General features: G+C 34.7%; 1 protein-coding gene across 1 annotated transcript in view; it reads right to left on the reverse strand.

Annotated features, from left to right (window-relative positions):
* Positions 1-2,715: 2,715 nt before the first annotated feature.
* The window catches only part of LOC136033736 (glucose dehydrogenase [FAD, quinone]-like), a 119,349-nt gene continuing 101,963 nt past the window's right edge, over positions 2,716-20,101 (reverse strand). Inside the window, exons 5-10 of the mRNA XM_065714629.1 lie at positions 16,377-16,498; positions 14,369-14,548; positions 7,886-8,191; positions 6,855-7,029; positions 4,314-4,527; positions 2,716-3,027 (exon numbers count right to left, since the gene is read on the reverse strand). Of these exons, the coding sequence (XP_065570701.1) occupies positions 2,838-3,027; positions 4,314-4,527; positions 6,855-7,029; positions 7,886-8,191; positions 14,369-14,548; positions 16,377-16,498 (1,187 nt within the window). The 3' untranslated portion in view covers positions 2,716-2,837. The remainder of the gene's footprint in view (positions 3,028-4,313; positions 4,528-6,854; positions 7,030-7,885; positions 8,192-14,368; positions 14,549-16,376; positions 16,499-20,101) is intronic.

The following is a 20,101-nucleotide window of genomic DNA, read 5'->3' on the forward strand; positions in this document are numbered from 1 at the left end:
AACAAAATATTGTATAGCCCATGCCCCTTGACTATCTGGGTAGGGACCCCCTTACCTCCCCCCCATAAAAATGCTGGAGCTACGCTCCTTGCGGTGACGTCGTTCTTAATCAAATTTCACCAGGATAGACTAATCCTGTACCTTCCACTAGTGGACAAAATGAAATTCCCGTCTATCAATAAGATTTAATAAACATGTATGACCGTTTGAGGGGTATATTAGGAGAGCAAGCCATTGATTATCAAGTAAGCCAACTATTTTTGGATAGTAATGTGGTCTTTGATCAATTTGGGTCAAGAGAGATCAAGCCTATCGCCTCCACAATCGGACAATATAATCTTCTCGTTCAAGAAGGCAGTTTTTCATCCAAAAAGACACGCATTCAAGGTTATGTTAAGGTCCTATACCTTGAAATCCCATACAAATCTAAATCTTAATAGTGCTGGAGAAATTATTGGGGGGGGGGGGCTAAGGATAACTATAAGAACTTTACTAGAACATATTCTAAAAGAGGAGAAAAAAAAGGTTGTGCACTCATCTAGCGGCCTGCGTCCTCTTTTCTAGCGATTGGACGGAGGATATAAGTACTGCACCCTACCCACCATGGTAATTTTTCATAAAAGTGGCGAAATCCTGGAACTCCTGGATACATGCATCAGCAAAATAAAAAAAAAATATATAGAAAAGTACTTGGAAAATAGCAACGAGTTCGCAATATCATTAATAAAAGGTCTACATTTTCATCTTGCACTAGATGACTTTAATTATTCTGTAATCGGACGAAAAGTGGTTACAGATAAAGGTTAAAAAATGTCAGCCGAATTAAAACAAAAGAGAACGCATTTTTAGACCTAAGGTTTTTAACAAAAGAATAAATATTTCAAGTCTACAGTGTTAAGAGCAGGGGACGAGGGTTCCTGAAGTAATGCCAGTGAAGACAGTCCTTAAGCCTTCAATAAAGCCGGAATAAAGGACGGAGGAAAGCTTCCTGCAGTTTCTTTGGAGTGTTTTGAAGGATAGTGAATCATAACTTTAGAATGGACACAATTCACAAGGTTTGTTTTCTTCAGATTAAGACTTTGATATTAAACCGTATATACAACACTTTACGCAGAAAAGAGCTAACCCTCTTCAAAAACAAAGAATGAAATCTTCAAAATTTTTAATAATATCATCTTGGAAAATCATTTGAACAGGAAAGGAAACGTTTGATGTGAAGTTGTGACAGACCGTGATAAATCTTCTCACATGACGAATGACCAAAATTTGTCATCTTTTGCCACGCTCTCAAAAAACATGGCTCTTATTTTCCAAAAAAAAAAATGTTTTCTTAGAAAAAATATTGGAGCAGGTGATAGCTTAAATAACTTAGTTCCGTATTTTACAAGTGAGAATATGGGAAGGAAACATAAACTATGCTATATGGACAAAGCTTTACTTTTTGTGGAAACACTCAATCAAAATATAGTAGGGTATTTAACTTCTTTGCAGATTCCATTCATTAGGGATTTTTCCCAACTGGGGGCCAACAGGCATCCTCACTTAGCGACTAGCCATAAGAAAATCAGATAGAAAGACTGAAAATGAGACAACCAAGTGAATATTTTAGAGAACTTTAAAAAGGAGGTGTAGATGCTGCTATGCTGTGACATCGAGTGAACCTTCTAAGCAAGCAGAAGAGAGTCCCTGTAGATTTTTAACTAATAAAGACTTATCTTTTGATAAATCTTTGTAAATGTGAGATTTTAGTTAATCTTTCATATAGAATTAGTACCAACTCCCAAAGTTACAACACCAGCATTTTCTCGAAGTTTCAAATCCAACTTACTTTAAGGAGCTTAATTGTGAATGATGGTGTATGATTGGTGGTTAGTTCTCAATGGGTCAATCACAGACACTTTAAATGCTTGCTACCATCTTTAAATGCTTCCTCAAGTCTAGTTCAACAGCGTGAAGGGGACAACAGAAAATATAAATGAAGCAATTCTGCTAAATAAGGTTTAGAAAATTTCAAAATTAGGCATTCCAGATGATCCTCGAGAAAAAAGAGGTAATAATTAGATTTCATAGCTTATTTCAAGCCATTTTTTAAAATATGTAGTACAAAAGTACTCAACAAAACTGAAGCCAGTAAGGACACTCAATAGAAAAGTCAAAACTTAGATTAGATTTTAGATTTCGATAAGTCATTTACCGTCCGAGATTATGAAAAACACCTTTTTTTTGGTATTTTCACTGAAAATATCGTTTTTGGGTGTGTTCTTCTTTATTGAAAATACATTTTTTTTTTGTATATTCGTTGAAAAAATCAAGAAAAACAAATACAGTTACTCCCCAATATATTTTCATGAATGTGCACTAGCATGGAGGTACGAAGTAGAAAATCAGATTTCAAGACCTCCCACTCTATCTTTTAACTATTTAGGCACATAACTTATGAACACAAAATGGCAGCATAAACAGCTTTTCCCCTGTTAACCCACTCCCACAAATAAAATTCAGCGTATGTCACTGCTCCTGTCTCCTTGCTGTTTCGTACATAAGTAATGTACTAAACTTGACCTGATTTTGAAAATATAGTCAGAATAAAATTATGAAAAGAAAAAGTCCCTTGCAAAAAAATTGCTTGGGCCAGGGGCTAACTACCAAAAATCAAGCTAAAAACTTCCAAGACCTAATGTCGGCACTTGATCGTAAAAGAATATAGTTCGGAAATTGATTTCATTTTTTCATATTTTGATCTAGCTATTAGCGTTAAACAGTAACAATAAAAAGGACAATAATCATTCTTGTGATCAGGAATGTTTTACTGCCATATTTTGCTCTAAATATGGCAATTAAAGCTCGGTTTTTGCTGGAGCATCTGTTATGACGTCTCCAGACTTGGTTGGGATACCACTCCAGTCTTCCAGAATCATAGAGGCACCCTTTTCTGCGATCATTATGGTTGGGGCGTTGGTGTTTCCATTCACAATTGTAGGCATTATGGAAGCATCAATTACACGAAGACCAGCTACTCCGTACACCCTAAAAAAAGAAAAATGCCACATATTACTTTAATTTTCTTTATTATTCATTGCTTACATCCACAACTTGACTTTTTCGTAGATTTTAATCGTGACATTTTTCCATTGTAAGACCTAGAAGCAAACAATGATAATTTACATAATTTAGGTTCCTTTTCCCTAGAGATGACAGGTTTCTCTCATTCATGAAAGGGACATTTATTGGGCTTTAATGCTACTTTGAGAGAAACTGCTATCTGAGAATTACAGTCCCATACCATGAGGGGAGAGGGAAGTAAAGAGGTTGTCCATGGGAAAAGGCCCTGAAGGGGAACTAGTTGCCTTCCAATCACTTTTGGCCCTAAGAAAGCACTAGGAATTTTAATTTCCGATTAGGTAAAGCTTCTCAAGTATCCGTAGTCTCTCCCTCAAAACCAAGTCCCACCCCCCCAAAAAAACTCAGATACACACAGACACAGGTAGATTTTATCAAACAGTTCGTGGTAACGAACTGTAGTAAGGCACTAGAACTTTTAATTTCCGTTGTAATGAGTCCTCTCACGATATTTTAGGACCACAGGGTTGATACGATCACCCCTTAAAAAAGAGAAAAAAAAACACGGATCGTTACCACGAACTGCTAGAAATTTCTAAGAAGTAGATTTCTGTTTCCTATAATACGTTCAAGTAAACTACATACTTTTAAAGGGCTGCGCAGTAATATTTTGTAGATACTTTCTCCTCTACAATTTATACGATTTTCGGATGAACTTTTGACTGGAGGTCAATGAAAAAAAAAATCAAGACTTATGAAGAAATGTCTCCTTAGGAGTTTGAGCCTTTAGATAAATTATGCGTAAATAACACTAAGGAAAGGCATAATGCCATGCTAAGCCTAAAAGACGTGCATAGACTTTCGCAGATTCAGTTTCTCTTAGAAATGTTACAGCAAATCAACCTTACTCTTCAATAAAAAAAGGCTCATGGCACCGAAAAATGACATACAATTACTAAATTATTAAGAAGTATCTTAAGTGGCTTAGATAAAGTGCTTCTGAAAATACTCAGGGCCCAAAGTTAGGATTTTCTGAGGTCTAATTTTTAGACTAAAGATTATAGCTGAGGATATAACTAATCTTTTCTTACCAATAGGCAAAATTTTACTCAGTTATAACCAAAATAAGAAGGATCTGAATCAAGTAAAACAGAATCTCTTTGTTAGAATACCCTAGCCAGAATTCAGGGTTTTTCCAGATCTTTTAGGCATAGTAAGGTAACACAGTAGGAGGGAAGGTTCTATAAAATTACCTTAATCGACTATCCACCACCGCGTCCGGATCTGTCTCAGGCCCCATTTTGCATGTCCCAACTGGATGATAGATAGTAAACGGGAGGTAACGGGCATGACACTCCCAAAATTCGTCAGTTTCAGCTTCAAAATTACCACAAGGAGTCAAGACTGGAGTTATATTTTGCTTTTGAAATGCTTCTGTTCGCGAAATGGAAATTGCAAATTTATAACCTGTAATGAGATACTGAAAGTGATTAAAAAAACAACTAAAAAGAAAAAACTGCAGGGACATCCAAGGCACGTAGGACGTATCGACAGGGACATCTCTCTACCTGTAGTAGGGTGCAAATTAGATAAACAACGTAATATATGCTGTTTGTAAAGTAAAAAAGTGATTTTTAAAAAACTTGGATAAACCAAGCAAATTAGCCTACAACTAAAACCTATGAAAAGTCAAGCTTGCAAGTACAAATAAAGAGTAATTCGACGACACACAAGAACAAGAGATATAAGGGGTAAGCTGAAGAATGATTTTCGAAATGATGTAGCAAAGCAGAGCAAAAATTCTTCAATGGTAACTAAGACGGACTTAGAGCCATTTCACTGTTTAAATCAAAATTACAGGTCACTTAAACTTCAAGTATGTCTCAACACGGTAAACAATTTGACAATTTAACCTGTAGCAAGAGACAACAGAAAAACAAAAACATAAAACAGGAGAAGATAAAAAATAAACTTAATCTTTGGATTGAGCAAAACCGAACAAGATCTGAAGGGACTTTAAAGTAGCGAAACAAAATGTCCAACTCTATTCACTAAATTAAGAAAAATTGAGAAGCCGATTGAATTAGGCTAAGAAGCATAAGTTTGATTCTTTGACACCTGTAGGCTACGTTTAGTCAAAAAAATGTCAGAAGACGGAAGAATTCAATTTTGGTCTTGCAGTTCAGCAACACTACACGCATGGATTCCTACCGATATATTTCCATATATTTTTACCCTTGCCTTTTGCTCAATAATTCTTTCTAAAAATAACCAGAAACCATGTCGACAAAAGTTAGCCCTTCCTCCATAAGAAACTTTTAAGTCTTAGTCTTCATCAAGGGAGTCAGAACGAAGGGGGAGGAGGTCAGTCTAGGGATTCAACACTAGCCTATAGAAAAACTAATATACATAAAATATTTTTTTCGTTTGGATAATAATATGGTGTTTTTCTGGCAAAAAAAAAAGATTATTTACTTGGTAAATTTCACAGTCCATCCAAAAAGTCCCCTTTTATCCAGTCATCACCAATAAATCCTTAATTAAAAAAAAAAAAAATTAGGGGCCTTACGCGTGGATTATAAAAGCTAAATCCTTTATCCAGAAAGATGTACAGGCCTAAAAACGAAAGCTAACATTACAATGCATTTTTATACAAAAAACTCAAATCAGTAAAAAAAAATTAGCGAAAAAGATTAATGTGCTTTCTAAACCCTTTGCATAAGTGGAAGGTATAAAACTAGCCGACGGAAACAAAACATTGAAAAAAACTTCAATTAAAAAAAAAAAAAAAAAAAAAAAACAAAGCATGAAAAATCCTATTTCAAGTCTTCCATAATGTTGAAGATCTTTAGCACCTTGCATATACACTAACTGGGATATACGTATACCTTAGGATACACCAAATTTCAAATAATATCTGTCATATTTACTTTTTATGAAATCCACCGTAAAAACCAACCAGCATCGCAAGAAACTTGTCTTCAGAAAATGCGACTAGGTTATAGACTTTATCTTTTTTAAATCGAATACATAACTACTTCTCAGTTTTTGCCTTCTATATTAAAGAGTGGAGGTAAAGTTCCTATCCCCCCCCTCAGATGGGGGCTCTCGTAAATGTCATTAAGTAATTGCAAGTGAATAAATATGTAGAAAAGCTCACATTTGTAACTAATTACTTCTGCATCGAATACGACAAATTGAACACTAAAGCGTACTGCACTGTAGAATCGCTTGAGAGCAGGAAAATATGATAAAGCGATGAGAAAGAAGTCATCTAGTTTGAGGTCTGCAGTTCAGTATCGGTCACAACCATATTCTAATAATCTGTAAATCATTTCGTGATTCTCAATCCTATCTCCAATCACCCTTTTTACTTCTTTTTCTTTTTGAGGTGCGTTTTTACTGTTATTGGTTTATTTCTACTGCTGAAGGAGACGAATCGAGCGTTGCCAAACTGTCTTACATTGTTAAAAGTTTGTGTTTTGTTTAAGGTGTCGATCCAATAGAAAGTTCAAGTTTGTAGTTTGGATTCTAAACAAGCTAAAAATATTGAATACAAGCAGTCTGAGTCATTTTCGCAGAAAAAGTCCTGGCTTTTTTTGCGGAGGGGATTCGTTATAACAGAGCAAAACTTAAAGATTATTTCACGGGAGGGACCCGAATGTACGAGAACATGCTTATGTACCCTAGTTACATGCCTGACTCCAACCACCTCCTGTTTAATACACTGGTCACTTTTAGCCAACACCATAAATTTTGACATGCATAAGGCTTAGAATGAAGGTTTTGAATACCTTCTCTAAAAACTTTGATGTCGTCAGGATGGGATAAATACTGGGGGTCTATAATTGGAGCGGTAAAAGGGTCAGAACTCCTTAAGCTCACGCGACCTCGAGACTTAGGCCTTACTAAAGTTACATCAGCCAAGGCTGTTTCTACTCCACAGAGCTCCGACATTTGTTTCCAAGCCTAGAAAAGAAAACTTGTCAGCAATGTGATAAATGACAGCACTTTTCAAACCTCCAAAGATACTTTGAGAACAAAATACGAAATAAGTTTTCTCTATGACCTATGACCAATGGAAAAATTGACCTATGACCAGTTTTCGTCAAGACAAAGCTTATAAGTAGCAAAAAAAAAGAAGAAAAGAAACAAGAGTCAAGGGTGGAAATAAGTTCTAATAATTCTAAACAAAGGAAAATGTCGAACTCCAGCCTTGTGAATCATTTAGGCCCAAATAAAATAAAAAAAACAAAAAAAAACAAAAAACTCCACAGTTAACAGAATAAAATCTCAAGTTGAAATCCTTAACTATAAACTTGATTTTGAAGTTAAACAGAGTCAACTAACGATCCGTACGCTAGCGTTGACTAGGCAAAGAGCGATATGCCTCATATCCATTATTATTTGTTTCAACATAAAGGTCTTTTAACATCTTATTTTATTATTTAACTTTATATTATATTATTTTAACATAAATTATTTATTTAAATCATCCCGGTCATTTATGCAGAAAGGACGGCTGCGATGTGGGTTTCATTTTTTTAGAAATCGAAAGGAAACTATGTTTTTAAGAGTCGTAAATGAATAGTTCTCCAGATTCTTTTTCTATACGGCTTCAAAATTAAAAAAAGTTAAACAAGTGTTTTCTGAAAAAAAAAATCCTACTACAGACTTCCAACCTACTTTGGCTTTCAACCAGTCAAAGTCAAAGCCATGGAATAGAGATAGTGCAGCGCAAAAACAACTTAAGTTCCAATTCACTCAGACCAAGTGTCAGTTAGGATTTAATACCTTATTGAAATACCTACAACAGACAGCTTACCTCATCTGATATCCCTATGCTAGGCTTTATTACAATCCCATAATCAGCAGTTAAAGAAAGGCCAAAGAAGTGTATCTGAATATCCGGCCAATTAGGATTTTCTGAGTATTTCGACGCAGTAAAGGACATTCCCTCCACATTGTTGGATGTATATGGGCCTTTTCCATTAAATAAGAAATCAAGATGTGCCATGAAATTTAATGGATGAGGGGGAGCAACAGCATTGTCTTTATGCAGCAACGTTATCCCGTTCCCTATATGGTCTTGAAGATTATGGCCGACTTGAAGATCTTTTACAATGTCGATCTGAAAAATAATTCAAAAAGAGTCTGAGTCATGTGAAGGAAAAAAGATAACAGAACCTTGAATTTTGTCTTAAATGCTTGGGACTATGTAGAGTGTTTCATGACCATTCCGACTAAGTAGCCGTAATTATGAAGAGGCAATTATTTCTCTGTAGCAGAAACTTTGCAAAATGAAATTATAACTGTATTACTTACCTTCTTTTTTCATTAAAAAAAAAATTAAAAAAACAAAAGGGACTTCAACTAATTAGAACGAATACTCATTAATCAGATACAAAAGAAAAAAGAGGACAAGATATTTTAACATACTATAATGGTCTAACAAGAAATTTTTTTAATAATACGCCCCCCCCCCTAAAACACTGTTTTCTAATGTAACATTAATTTCTATTAGATTATTTTCAATACCTTCATTCAATAATAAATTATCAAAACGGACGCATCTGATACATTATTGTTTTATAACTTTTCTCTCAGGTTCGACTGTGTAAGCCACCAGTGTATCAATATTTCTGTCAAGCAAGAATAAGGCAAACTGTTTAGATAGGATTGTCCATGTGTAGAAATCTGTCAAGAGAAAGAAAAACAGAAAAGACTATATGCATTCAGGTTTTCAAAAGAGCATATAAAAAATAACATAGGCTGTGCTGCTCTATCTACTACTACTACTACTAATAACTCACTGCAGCACCAAGCCGCCTGAGGCCAACACAGCTACGCACGCTCCTCCTCCAACCTAATCTATTTAAAGCCTCCCTCTTTACACCCTCCCAGGAAGTTTCCATTTCCTTTAAATCTTTATTTATGACATCCTCCCAACCCAGACAAGGACGACCTGCTTTCCGTGTAGCCCCAGACGGTTGGCCAAAAAGGACAATCTTCGGTAATCTGTCATCCTTCATCCGTAGAACGTGGCCTAGCCATCTCAACCTTTCTTTCATTATGCTGCTCTATCATAGCTAGTAATATCATTGAAATTTTAAAGGAGCTAATTTGATTGGAAGTTAAATGTTTTAGTGTCCGTTTAAGAGTCAAAAGTGACTGGAGGGCAATCATCCTTCCTCTTTAGCCCATAATTTTCCGAAAACTTCCAATCAAAATGTTGAGAGAGCCATTTTATTCAATATAGTTGAACGGCCCAGCAACTATTTTTCTAGGGACATTAGGCATGTCAACCTCCCACAGTTATGAAATTGGCCCATTATTCTTTAAAACTAAGTGTTGCTTTAAATTGCTGACTTAATCAAAAGTTACGGTATTTATGCTGGTTGCTAATAAGACATCTCAGCAATATCCTAAGAAGAACTGAGGTTATTAAGCTGATAATAGTCAAAATCAAAACGAGCTGAAATTAACATGGGTAGGGTTGACAACCTTCATGCCTTTTCAGGACCAAAGCATAATCTACACTGTAACCTTACTTGGATGGTTCTGGTGGGGAAACGTGTTTTCTTACGGAGTTTTCAAGTTAATTTTCAACATATACTGTCAAAAACTTAGAAAATTAAACCCTTAAGATGAGTTTCACGAACTGGCAAAAATAAAATGAAAAGAAAGCATCGTTGTTCGCTACTTAAAAAGGGTAAGGATAAAAGGCAAAATGATTCGTTGTTTCAAAAGAATCTCAAATGTCCTGCTGTGAATACAGTCGTAAAGGTGGGGGTGCATTCCGAATGCCGTAAAGAAATTTTCAGGGGATCGAAAAACCTGCCTTGAAAGCTGCAGAAATGATAGGCCTATAATTAATTTTTGATATTCAACCCCCTTCTAATCTACATTTGAATAGTTCGAGATGTTTACTCCCCCGAAAAATACCCCCCCCCAGAAATACCAGCCGCTAAAAATAACCCCCGCAAAAAATTCTTTCCCAGAAAATGCCCCCCCCCCCCTAGAAAACTGGGTTTTCAAAATTGTACACTTTTATTTGAGTTTTTTTTTCAGTTTCTTTGAAAAGTTCTAAGGAAAGGGAAAATACCCCCCCCCTGGAAAACTGGGCTTTCAAAATTTCACATTTTTATTTGATTTTTTTTTATTTCGTTGACAAGTGCTAAGGAAAGGGAAAAAGAGGAATTTACACACTATAATTATGTTCCATATAAAATTCTACAATATTTGGCAGTAGCAGGCACCAAATTAAAAAAAAGAAGATAAAGAAAAATGTAGGCGAAAAATCATCAAAAATAAGATAAAAACATATGGCCACAAAATGTTTAGGAAGGTTTATCTCCTTTGAAAGCATAGTTGGCTTTGGGAACCAAACAAATTCTTATTAATTAAGTTTTTTGTACGAAAGTTTTGTCAAATTCGATGAGTTAATTTTTCCTATCTTCCTCGTGTAAAACTACCACAAATTACCATTAATAAACAAATGAATCCCAAAACGAACGGAAACTAGACTTACGTTGCCTGAGCAACGTGAAGTGTTGCGGCAACCTTTGTCCGGCTTCACCGAATAAAGTGTTGCGAGAGCAACACTTTGGTTTTGTTTCTTTGCTATCGGTTAAACGCTGAAGTTGTCAGCACATTTATGCTTTTAAAACGTTATGTTTAAAGAAGAACGCGACCAGTAATCACATGATCAAAGGCTATTTCTCAGCGTTGAAAAAACAACAATAACAAAAGAATATCGAAAGAAGGGACTAAATTGACTTTGCAGCCAGTTGAACTTTATCCTTTTCAATCGTAGACATCGTGACGGATCAAGACTTGGAACAATATCTTATATAATCTAGTTGGTATTATAAAGCTATCCGTAACTTTTCAGGATCAAAATACCATAGATGAAACTCTATTAATTATTACGAAACTGCCTCGTTATTTCACGTTATCGTTTGTACCCGTTGCGTAAACACTTAATTCTAGGTTACAGTGAGTTTGGGTAGGCTACAACAACTAGCAAAAGTTACAAACACCTCTTCACTAAAGATGATTGTAGCCTAACAGACGATTATTACTTACAAGTCCCCTAATTGTCTTACCATTGGAACCAACTCGGTCTTATCATCAAATACACTGGAAACACATAATAGGTACACCAAATAGCAAAATTTGCAAACCCCTCACTGCCAAAGATGATTATGAGCTAACAGCTGACCTTTCCTTGCAAGTCCCCTACAGGTCTCACAATTGGTATCGGCTTATTTTTGGTCTCAGTGTGTACCCTACTACTGAAATTGTCAACCCCTTGAAACTTTCAAACTAGTATATCTCATGAAAGATTTTTGTATTAGTATTAGTTGTATTAGTTTGTATTAGTCATGAAAGATTCAATATCATTAGTCGGCTTGGTGCTGCAGTGAGTTATTAGTAGTAGTAGTAGTATAGATTTTAGTCCATCTTCAATTTGAAAGTGGTGCCTGCCTGCTTGCCTGCTAGAACGGAGCTTTTCACTCGAAAGCAGAAACATGGTGTAATGAAACGGAAGCTTGGCTGCACAACTTCAGATACTCCTCTCTGACATAGGCTACATAACTCCACTTCACTTCGCACACCATAGGTTCTGGCTCGTGGACAAGCAAAAACCATCCTTTTTGGCCCCAGATAAGAGTTCTGCAGAGCTTTCCAAAATGTAATGCCATATTCATCAATCCGGCCTGAGGTCCACACTTTCCGTAAAAACCGCACAGGTTAGACCCTTACCAGTTTCCAGGAATAAGCCGACATCGGCGGGATAGAAAAAAAAAAAAAAACGGGACAAAACCAAAGTGTTGCTCTCGCAACACAATTACAATAGATAACAAAGTCAAACTCAAAACGAGCAAAAACTAAAAGGAGTAGGGCTGACAACCCCCATGTCTTCTCAAGACCAGAGCATAATGTGCACTTTACTAAAGAAAATAATAGCCGTGGATTGTCAATTTAATATATATATATATATATTCTGATATTTATTATTTAAAGTCTTAATACTTCTTTATTTATTAAAGTAAAGAAAGAGAAAATATTTAAAATATATTTTGTTTTCAGTGAAGTGCAATTTATTTTCTAGTCTTGAAAAGGTGCGGGGTTTGTCAGCCCTACTCAAATTTAATGTTTGCTCGTTTTGTAGAAAAAGTTTTATTTTGATATAGTTTTTGTCAGTGAAAAAGAAAATAAAAGTTTAAATCTTTTCGGTCTTTCTTTAAGGTTCATAGTTTGGCATGCTATTTGTATGCTGGAGAAACTTTTTCAACGATTTTTAACAGCACACACCCTTTTGAAAATCTTGGCACATATAGTAGTGTTTAATTTAGTTTCACATAGTTGACCTGAAAAATAAATCTTAATACCATTCCTAAAATTCTGAGGGTTGCTGCACTTTGATCACTTTGACTATTAAAAAGGACACTGTAACTTCTAACTACCAATCGAATGAGTCGCCTCTGAAGTATATATTGGTTGGAGGTGTTTGGGGAAATGATGGGCGCGGAAAGGGACTGGTTGCTATCAGATCAGTTTTGACTCTTAAAAAGGGCTCTATAACTTCCAATTCCAAATCAAATGAGCCTAATCTGAACTCATTTCACAAAAATCTATATACCCCCAGGGAAAAACTTACAGCCCTATCCATAGGGCGCTGTTACTTTGTGTCAACCTTAGAGGCATTGTTATATGTTCTATGGAACATTTTGAACAAACTCACTACCTCATAATTTCAATCAAATGCGTATTGTGAAAATAAGGATTGTTGGGGGGAGGGGGGAGGTTTAGGTTGCCCTCAATCACTTTTGACTGTTAAAAGGGAACTATTACTTCTGATTACGAATCCAATGACCCCCTCCAAAGTTTATACGATCCCACTTTCTATAAAACCTTAAATGCCCCCAGGGCGTAAATTAAAACCCTTTCCCTGAGCGCTGTGGGGGCGGTTATCATCCTCAAAGACATAAATTCAGGACCTTTTAACTACACAGAACAAAACTTTTATCTCAAATTTTTGAACAGAAGTGTCTAGGGAAAGGATGGGCGGGGGGGGGGGGGCTGTTTGCCCTCCAATAACTTCTGACTACAAAAATATCATTAGTCCTCTCAATTTCCAATCGAATGAATCTTTTCGAAGTTTCTGCGACAACTCCTCTTATACGAAGTGCACTGGTCTAAAAAAAAAAAAAAAAAAAAAAAAAAAAAAAAAAAAAAAAAAAAAAAAAAAAAAAAAAAAAAAATGTGCCAACATCATTGTTTACTTAAGTAGCGCTATTGCACTGCCTATCATAGTCTTCTTCAAGGATTTTTTAACATATTATTGTTTTTTTTTTCTATTAAACTTCATCGTTTTATTTTTTCTGTATAATCTGCAGGGGGTAATTTCCAGGGGATATTTTTTTGCAGGGGGGAGGGTATTTTCCATGGGGTAAACGCCTGCCGCCATTTGGAGTGCTGCATTTGTCAGGGATAAAATTCCTACAGGGAGCATTGCTATACAAATACTGAACTTAAACGTGAAAAGGGGGGGGGGTCAAATGAGGAAATAGTGGTCTTGGATCAGACAACTCGTTATAAAAAACGGTAAGCAAAGAACGATCCTTTGAATAAAAGCTGAAACTCTATAGTAAAAAGTTTTGATGGTAATATGTGCAACAACAAAACATATTGCTCATGCTGATTCTAAATTTTCTGAGTGTGTCAATTTTAGAGCCGCTCATCATTAATATTAGAACATGGAAAGTTAGTTTAATTTTGGAAATAGGAATGAAACATCCGTGAAAGAGCTGCAATCTTGATAAAAATTATGCAATGAAATTCAACATGAATGATAGCCCTAAAGTCACAACTGAAATTATAATTTCTTATAAATTGCAAAATATGCATATAAGTATAATTCAGTTTATTAATCTCCCTTATCAGTAGTCTCTTAGTCTCTTATAAGGAAGAATATTTATTTGACCGATTATACCTTGTTTCGAAAAGCAAATGCGCTGGATATTGTTCCTCCGAGGTACTAGGAAGAATTGATAGCCAATAAAAGTAAAAAAAAGAATCTAGCACTACTTTTTTTTAAATAGAGTTCTAAATAAAATGTTATATATCATTTATATACGGTACTTATAATCTTTAGCAAAGTATCCAGGGATACATGTAACCAGATTCTTAAGGCAGATCAGAAATTTTACTGGAAAGAAAGCAATTTTGGGTCGTTTTTTTCAGTTGTTTTAGAATAGACCCCCCCCCCTCTGTGTGTAGGTAGGAATAAAACAAATACTTTCAGATCCTGTAGATGTTTTTTCGGACCAATTCCAGAGAGCATAAGGAGTTTGGCAGATCCAACTGTTCCACAGGAAACAATAACTTCTTTACGAGCTTGTATATGTCTTGTCATTCCGAATACGTTGAATTCAACACCAGTGGCCTTTATCTTTCCATTAGACTTTACTGTAATAATCTAAAAGTAGAAAGCTCTTTGAATACAAATCCTAACACTGGTAAGCAGCCCAAAAGAAAATAAGGGGATATTTTACATCACTCTATGGTGTGATAATAATAATAATAATAAAACAATAAAATGGAGGTGAATGAGGACAAGCTTGTCATTTTTACTTCACTGGATGGAGGTTACTCTCTATTAAAGTTCAATTATTAGGAAATAGAACAAAAACGCTACACAATAAAAACACACACAAAAAAACATCATTCAGGTTACTGTCAGTTGTCTATCAAGCAATAAACTGGGTCAGGTATTGTCTTATTTATTCACACAGATATTGTACGAGCAACAACGACAAAATATATATATATATATATATATATATATATATATATATATATATATATATATATATATATATATATATATAAATATATATATATATATATATATATATATATATATATATATATATATATATATATATATATATATATATATATATATATATATATATATATATATATATATATATATATATATATATATATATATATATATATATATATATATATATATATATATATATATATATATATATATATATATATATATATATATATATATATATATATATATATATATATATATATATATATATATATATATATATATATATATATATGGAAAATCAAGTAAATATTTTGCAAAAATAAAACACTGAACGGAGTTAACGTTAATCTGTGTGTGAAAATCTTCCAAAATGGTGCCTTGTATTGGAAATCTCATAGCGCTGTAAAATTGTATAGTTTAGTAAGGATGGTTTGGTTGAAACATTTTTTATTTAGGACAAATAAGACATGAGACGTACAGCAATAGAGTTTGCTTTAGGAATGGTGCAATTGGAAGACCAAGGTAAACAAGTTGTTCAACATGAGCTACGGCACCAAGTGCATTAGCAAACCCTATTTTGTTCTGAAAACTAAAATTGTGTGGCAGGAGGTTACATTTCTCTTTTAATTAATCAACATAAAGCAGCTTATAAAGTTTACAGAATGCAGTTGAGATTATTATAGGCCTAAAGACCCAAGACTGAATGTTGGATAAACTTTTCTTGGGAAAAGGGCGACATCACCAATGCATAAAGACGACGGTATTGTAAAAGTATCAAAAATCACCTGCACGTGCACACTTAGGTGGCATGAGCAAAAGGGTTTCGGGGTTATCATGCAATGTGCAAATACTATCTTTACCAAACAAAGCTCTCAGTTTCAGCTTGGAGTCTGGCGTAAGTATGGCTCACATAGTAACAATATTATTAGAATCCAGGTAAAGAGACAGAAATTAATCAAGTTACGATTCAAATTTAGGCTCTAAAACTGGATCTAGTGCAGCATTCATTCAATTTTTTTTTCCATCTTAGAGGGTGGGGGAGATATATCAGAAGCCATTGGAGCATTCACCAATGTGGTGTTCGGGCGATTAAGGTATTTCTAAAGATAATTTTGGTCAAGCGGAAACTCTAGACAAGTATGAATCCACAATGTTCGAGCTAGCTCACTTGCGAAAAACTTTTTTTTTGTAGAAAGCCGAATATCACTCAAAACGCCAGACCTATGAGCCCAGAAACACCACTACTTATGTCTGATGTGATTATGCATTTGCATCATTGTCGGTTTTGAATTTCATTTATTAATTGCTGGTAATTTCTTGTCGTTTTAGGTTTGAATTATAACAGGACTTTATTTTTAATCGTCATAAGTGTTATTTTGACTATTTATTTTTCTTTCAGAGATTTTCCTCCCAGAAAAAGTTTTTTTTTAATTAATTTAAAAATACAAATTACCTTGGTGGCAAATGCTTTTGGCAGTACAAATAAATTACTTCTAGTTTTTCCATCATATAGATAGGCCCGTGCGCTGCTAAACCTTTGTCCATCTTTCATCGTGACCTGAGGAGTTGTAAACCCTAAAAAGAATATATAAATGAAATGCTACTAGAAACGTGTGTAATAAATCACCATAGATAAAAACACAAGAAATAAGACCTGTTTTCCTTTGTTATTTAACAATTGGAACTGACACTATTATTGTTATTTTGCATGAGAAACAATAACTTCGGAATTCAGGGATTAGCATTAGATCTCATCACGTCGTATTTGGAGAGCCGCGAAGTTTAACTTAATATCCAAGCCGTCTGTCATAGAGCGAATCACTGGATGACATTGGGGCTACTTAAAGCTCAGTATTGGGGCCACTGTTATTTTTAATATTTACATTAATGATCCACCAAATTGTCTTGTTAATTCAACATTTACAGTTCATCACTTACGTATGCCGACGAAACAGTGGAGACTGTGGAAGATTAAACCATTTCATTCTTGATTGAGAGTTTGAAGGGAGTAACGAAATTAGCAAATCAGAAGTTTTCTCTTAATCTTAGACATTTTTCTTAGACAGAATGTATGGTCTTTGGCAAATCAAAACACTTGAATAATTGTCCAATTATGATCAACATTGCTATATTCTTTAATAGTCTTAAATCTCTCCAGGTAATAGAAAATAAAGCTATAAGAATTCTTTATACAAATGTTTATCACCCTAAATGGCTTTAATTACTTTCAGAAATAGAAGTCAGATTTGTGCTTCCAAGCATATTAAATACGAATAAAATAAAAGTTCAGTAAAGAATTGATCAAAATAATCAATAATTAATGTAAAAAAAAAAAAATGAAAGGTGCGAATTTATCACTCTTGCGTTTCAAGACTCAGAGTCAAAGAAACATTTTTTTTAATTTATATATTCTTGTCACTCCCTTGTCACCTCATCTCGTTCACTTGCCTCTTCTCCTTCCGTGTTTCAGAATATAGGAATATATTTTCTTTAGTATATGCTCTCAGGGCTAAATTTTCTACTAAAGTACCAAATCCAACTTCTAGTAAGTTAATATATAACAAAAGATCTATGTATTTGAGTAAACATTTACAATTGAAGAGAAAGTTAAAAGAACAAATTATTTGCCTTTCATCGCCAGTGATCTTGATTCTCTCATTAGTTTCAAAAATGTTGCTCTTTTATCTTTTCAAACAGGAGTAGCCTCCTTTGTCTCTTACTTTCTCAAGATTTTTTTCTACTTTTTAGCAGATAGGCCTAACTGATTTTTATCCCTGTCTAATTTCTGTTGCTATATTAATAATCATATGATATACCTTTAATACCAGCCAAAACTGTATAAAACGATTGCTGACGGAGTATGAATAAAGTAAAAAAAAAAGGTTAACAGCTGAATACAGTTTAACACAGGTATCAAACAGTTCGTGGTAACGAACTGTAGTAAGGAGCGATCCGGCTCAATAGTAACTAAAACTATGTTGAATTTTGATATCAATAGCTACATCAAAAGAATCGCATTTTGATGCTGATTTTAAATATATAAGTTTCATCAAGTTTAGTCTTAGCCATCAAAAGTTACGAGCCTGAGAAAATTTGCCTTATTTAGGAAAATAGGGGGAAACACCCCCTAAAAATCGTGGGATCTTAACGAAAATGACACCATCAGATTCAGCGTATCAGAGAACCCTACTGTAGAAGTTTCAAGCTCCTATCTACAAAAATGTGGAATTTTGCATTTTTTGCCAGAAGACAAATCACGGGTGCGTGTTTATTTGTTTGTTTGTTTGTTTTTTGTTTTTTTTTTTCCCAGGGGTCATCATATCGACCAAGTGGTCCTAGAATGTCGCAAGAGGGCTCATTCTAACGGAAATGAAAAGTTCTAGTGCCCTTTTTAAGTGACCAAAAAAATTGGAGGGCATCTAGGCCCCCTCCCAGGCTCATTTTTTTCCCAAAGTCAACGGATCAAAATTTTGAGATAGCCCTTTTGTTCAGCATAGTCGAAAATCATAATAACTATGTATTTGGGGATGACTTACTCCCCCACAGTCCCTGGGGGAGGGGCTGCAAGTTACAAACTTCAACCAGTGTTTACACATAATAATGGTTATTGGGAAGTGTACAGACGTTTTCAGGGGGATTTTTTTGGTTTTGGGAGTAAGGTTGAGGGAGGGGGCTATGTGGGAGGATCTTTCCTTGGAGAAATATGCCATGGGGGAAAAAAATTCAATGAAAAGGGCACAGGACGAATCTGGTCACGTTAGAAAAAAACGTAAAATTCAAAGCTTAATATACAATGCTGGGTGTTCGGAGCCTCTCTATTATGGAGTATAATTTGAAAATAACACAACTATACGAGCGATAAAACATATATACCACAACCATAACTCAACTAACGAAAGAACTGCTAAGAGATAACACAACTATAAAGCGAAAACAGGTGAAAACTAACGGGAAAATAAACGAACTAAGAGGTGGAAGGGGCCCAGAGAAAAAATATAACCCTTTTTCAATTTTGAGCCTAACTTCCGCAAAGGAGTAATAATGTCAGAAGCCCCGAAATACCGAATTATTTTCTTTTCAAACAGTTCGTGGTAAAGAACTGTAGTAAGAGGCGACCCGGCTCAATAGTAAACGGAACTCTAAAAAACGGAATTTTGATGCTAAAAGATACATCAAAAGAATCGAATTTTCACGCTGATTCTAAATATATAAGTTTGAATTAATTTAGTATTTGTCATCAAAAGTTACGAGCCTGAGAAAATCTGCCCTATTTTGGAAAAAAGGGGGAAACATCCCCTAAACGTCATAGAATCTTAACGAAAATCACACTATCGCATTCGGCCTATCAGAGAACTCTATAGAAAAAATTTCAAGCTCCTATCTAAAAAAATGTGGAATTTCATATTTTTTGCCAGAAGACAAATCACGGGTGCGTGTTTATTTGTTTGTTTGTTGTTGTTTTTTCTTTTCCCCAGGGGTCATCATATCGACCAGGTGGTCTTAGAGTGTCGCAAGAGGGCTCATTCTTACGGAAATGAAAAGTTCTAGTGCCCTTTTTAAGTGATAAAAAAATTGGAGGGCAAATAGGCCCCCTCCCCCGCTAATTTTTTTCCAAAAGTCAACAGATTAAAATTTTAAGATAACTATTTTGCTCCGCATAGTCGAAAACCATAATAACTATGTCTTTGGGAATGACTTACTCCCCCACAATCAATGGGGGAGGGGCTGCAAGTTACAAACTTTGACCAGTGTTTACATATAACATATAGGTTATTGGGAAGTGTACAGACGTTTTCATGGGGATTTTTTTTTTATTTGGGGGGTGGGGTTGATGGGAGAGAGCTTTGTGGGAGGATCTTTCCTTTGAGGAATATGTCATGGGGAAAGAAAAATTCAATGAAAAGGGCGCAGGATTTTCTAGCATTACTATAAAAAAAAACAATGAAAAAATAAACATGAAAACGTTTTTTCAAATGAAAGTAAGGAATAGCATTGAAATTTAAAACGAACAGAGATTATTACGCATATGAGGGGTTCTAAAAATACTTTAGCATAAAGAGCGAGGTATTTAGGAGGAGATAAATACCTCGCTTTTTAAATATTTTTAGTAATTTCAACTATTTATTCTACGGCCTTTTTGATTCAGGGGTCATTCTTAAAGAATTGGGACAAAACTTA

This window comes from Artemia franciscana, chromosome 12 (assembly GCF_032884065.1).
Source record: "Artemia franciscana chromosome 12, ASM3288406v1, whole genome shotgun sequence".
Lineage (NCBI taxonomy): Eukaryota > Metazoa > Arthropoda > Branchiopoda > Anostraca > Artemiidae > Artemia > Artemia franciscana.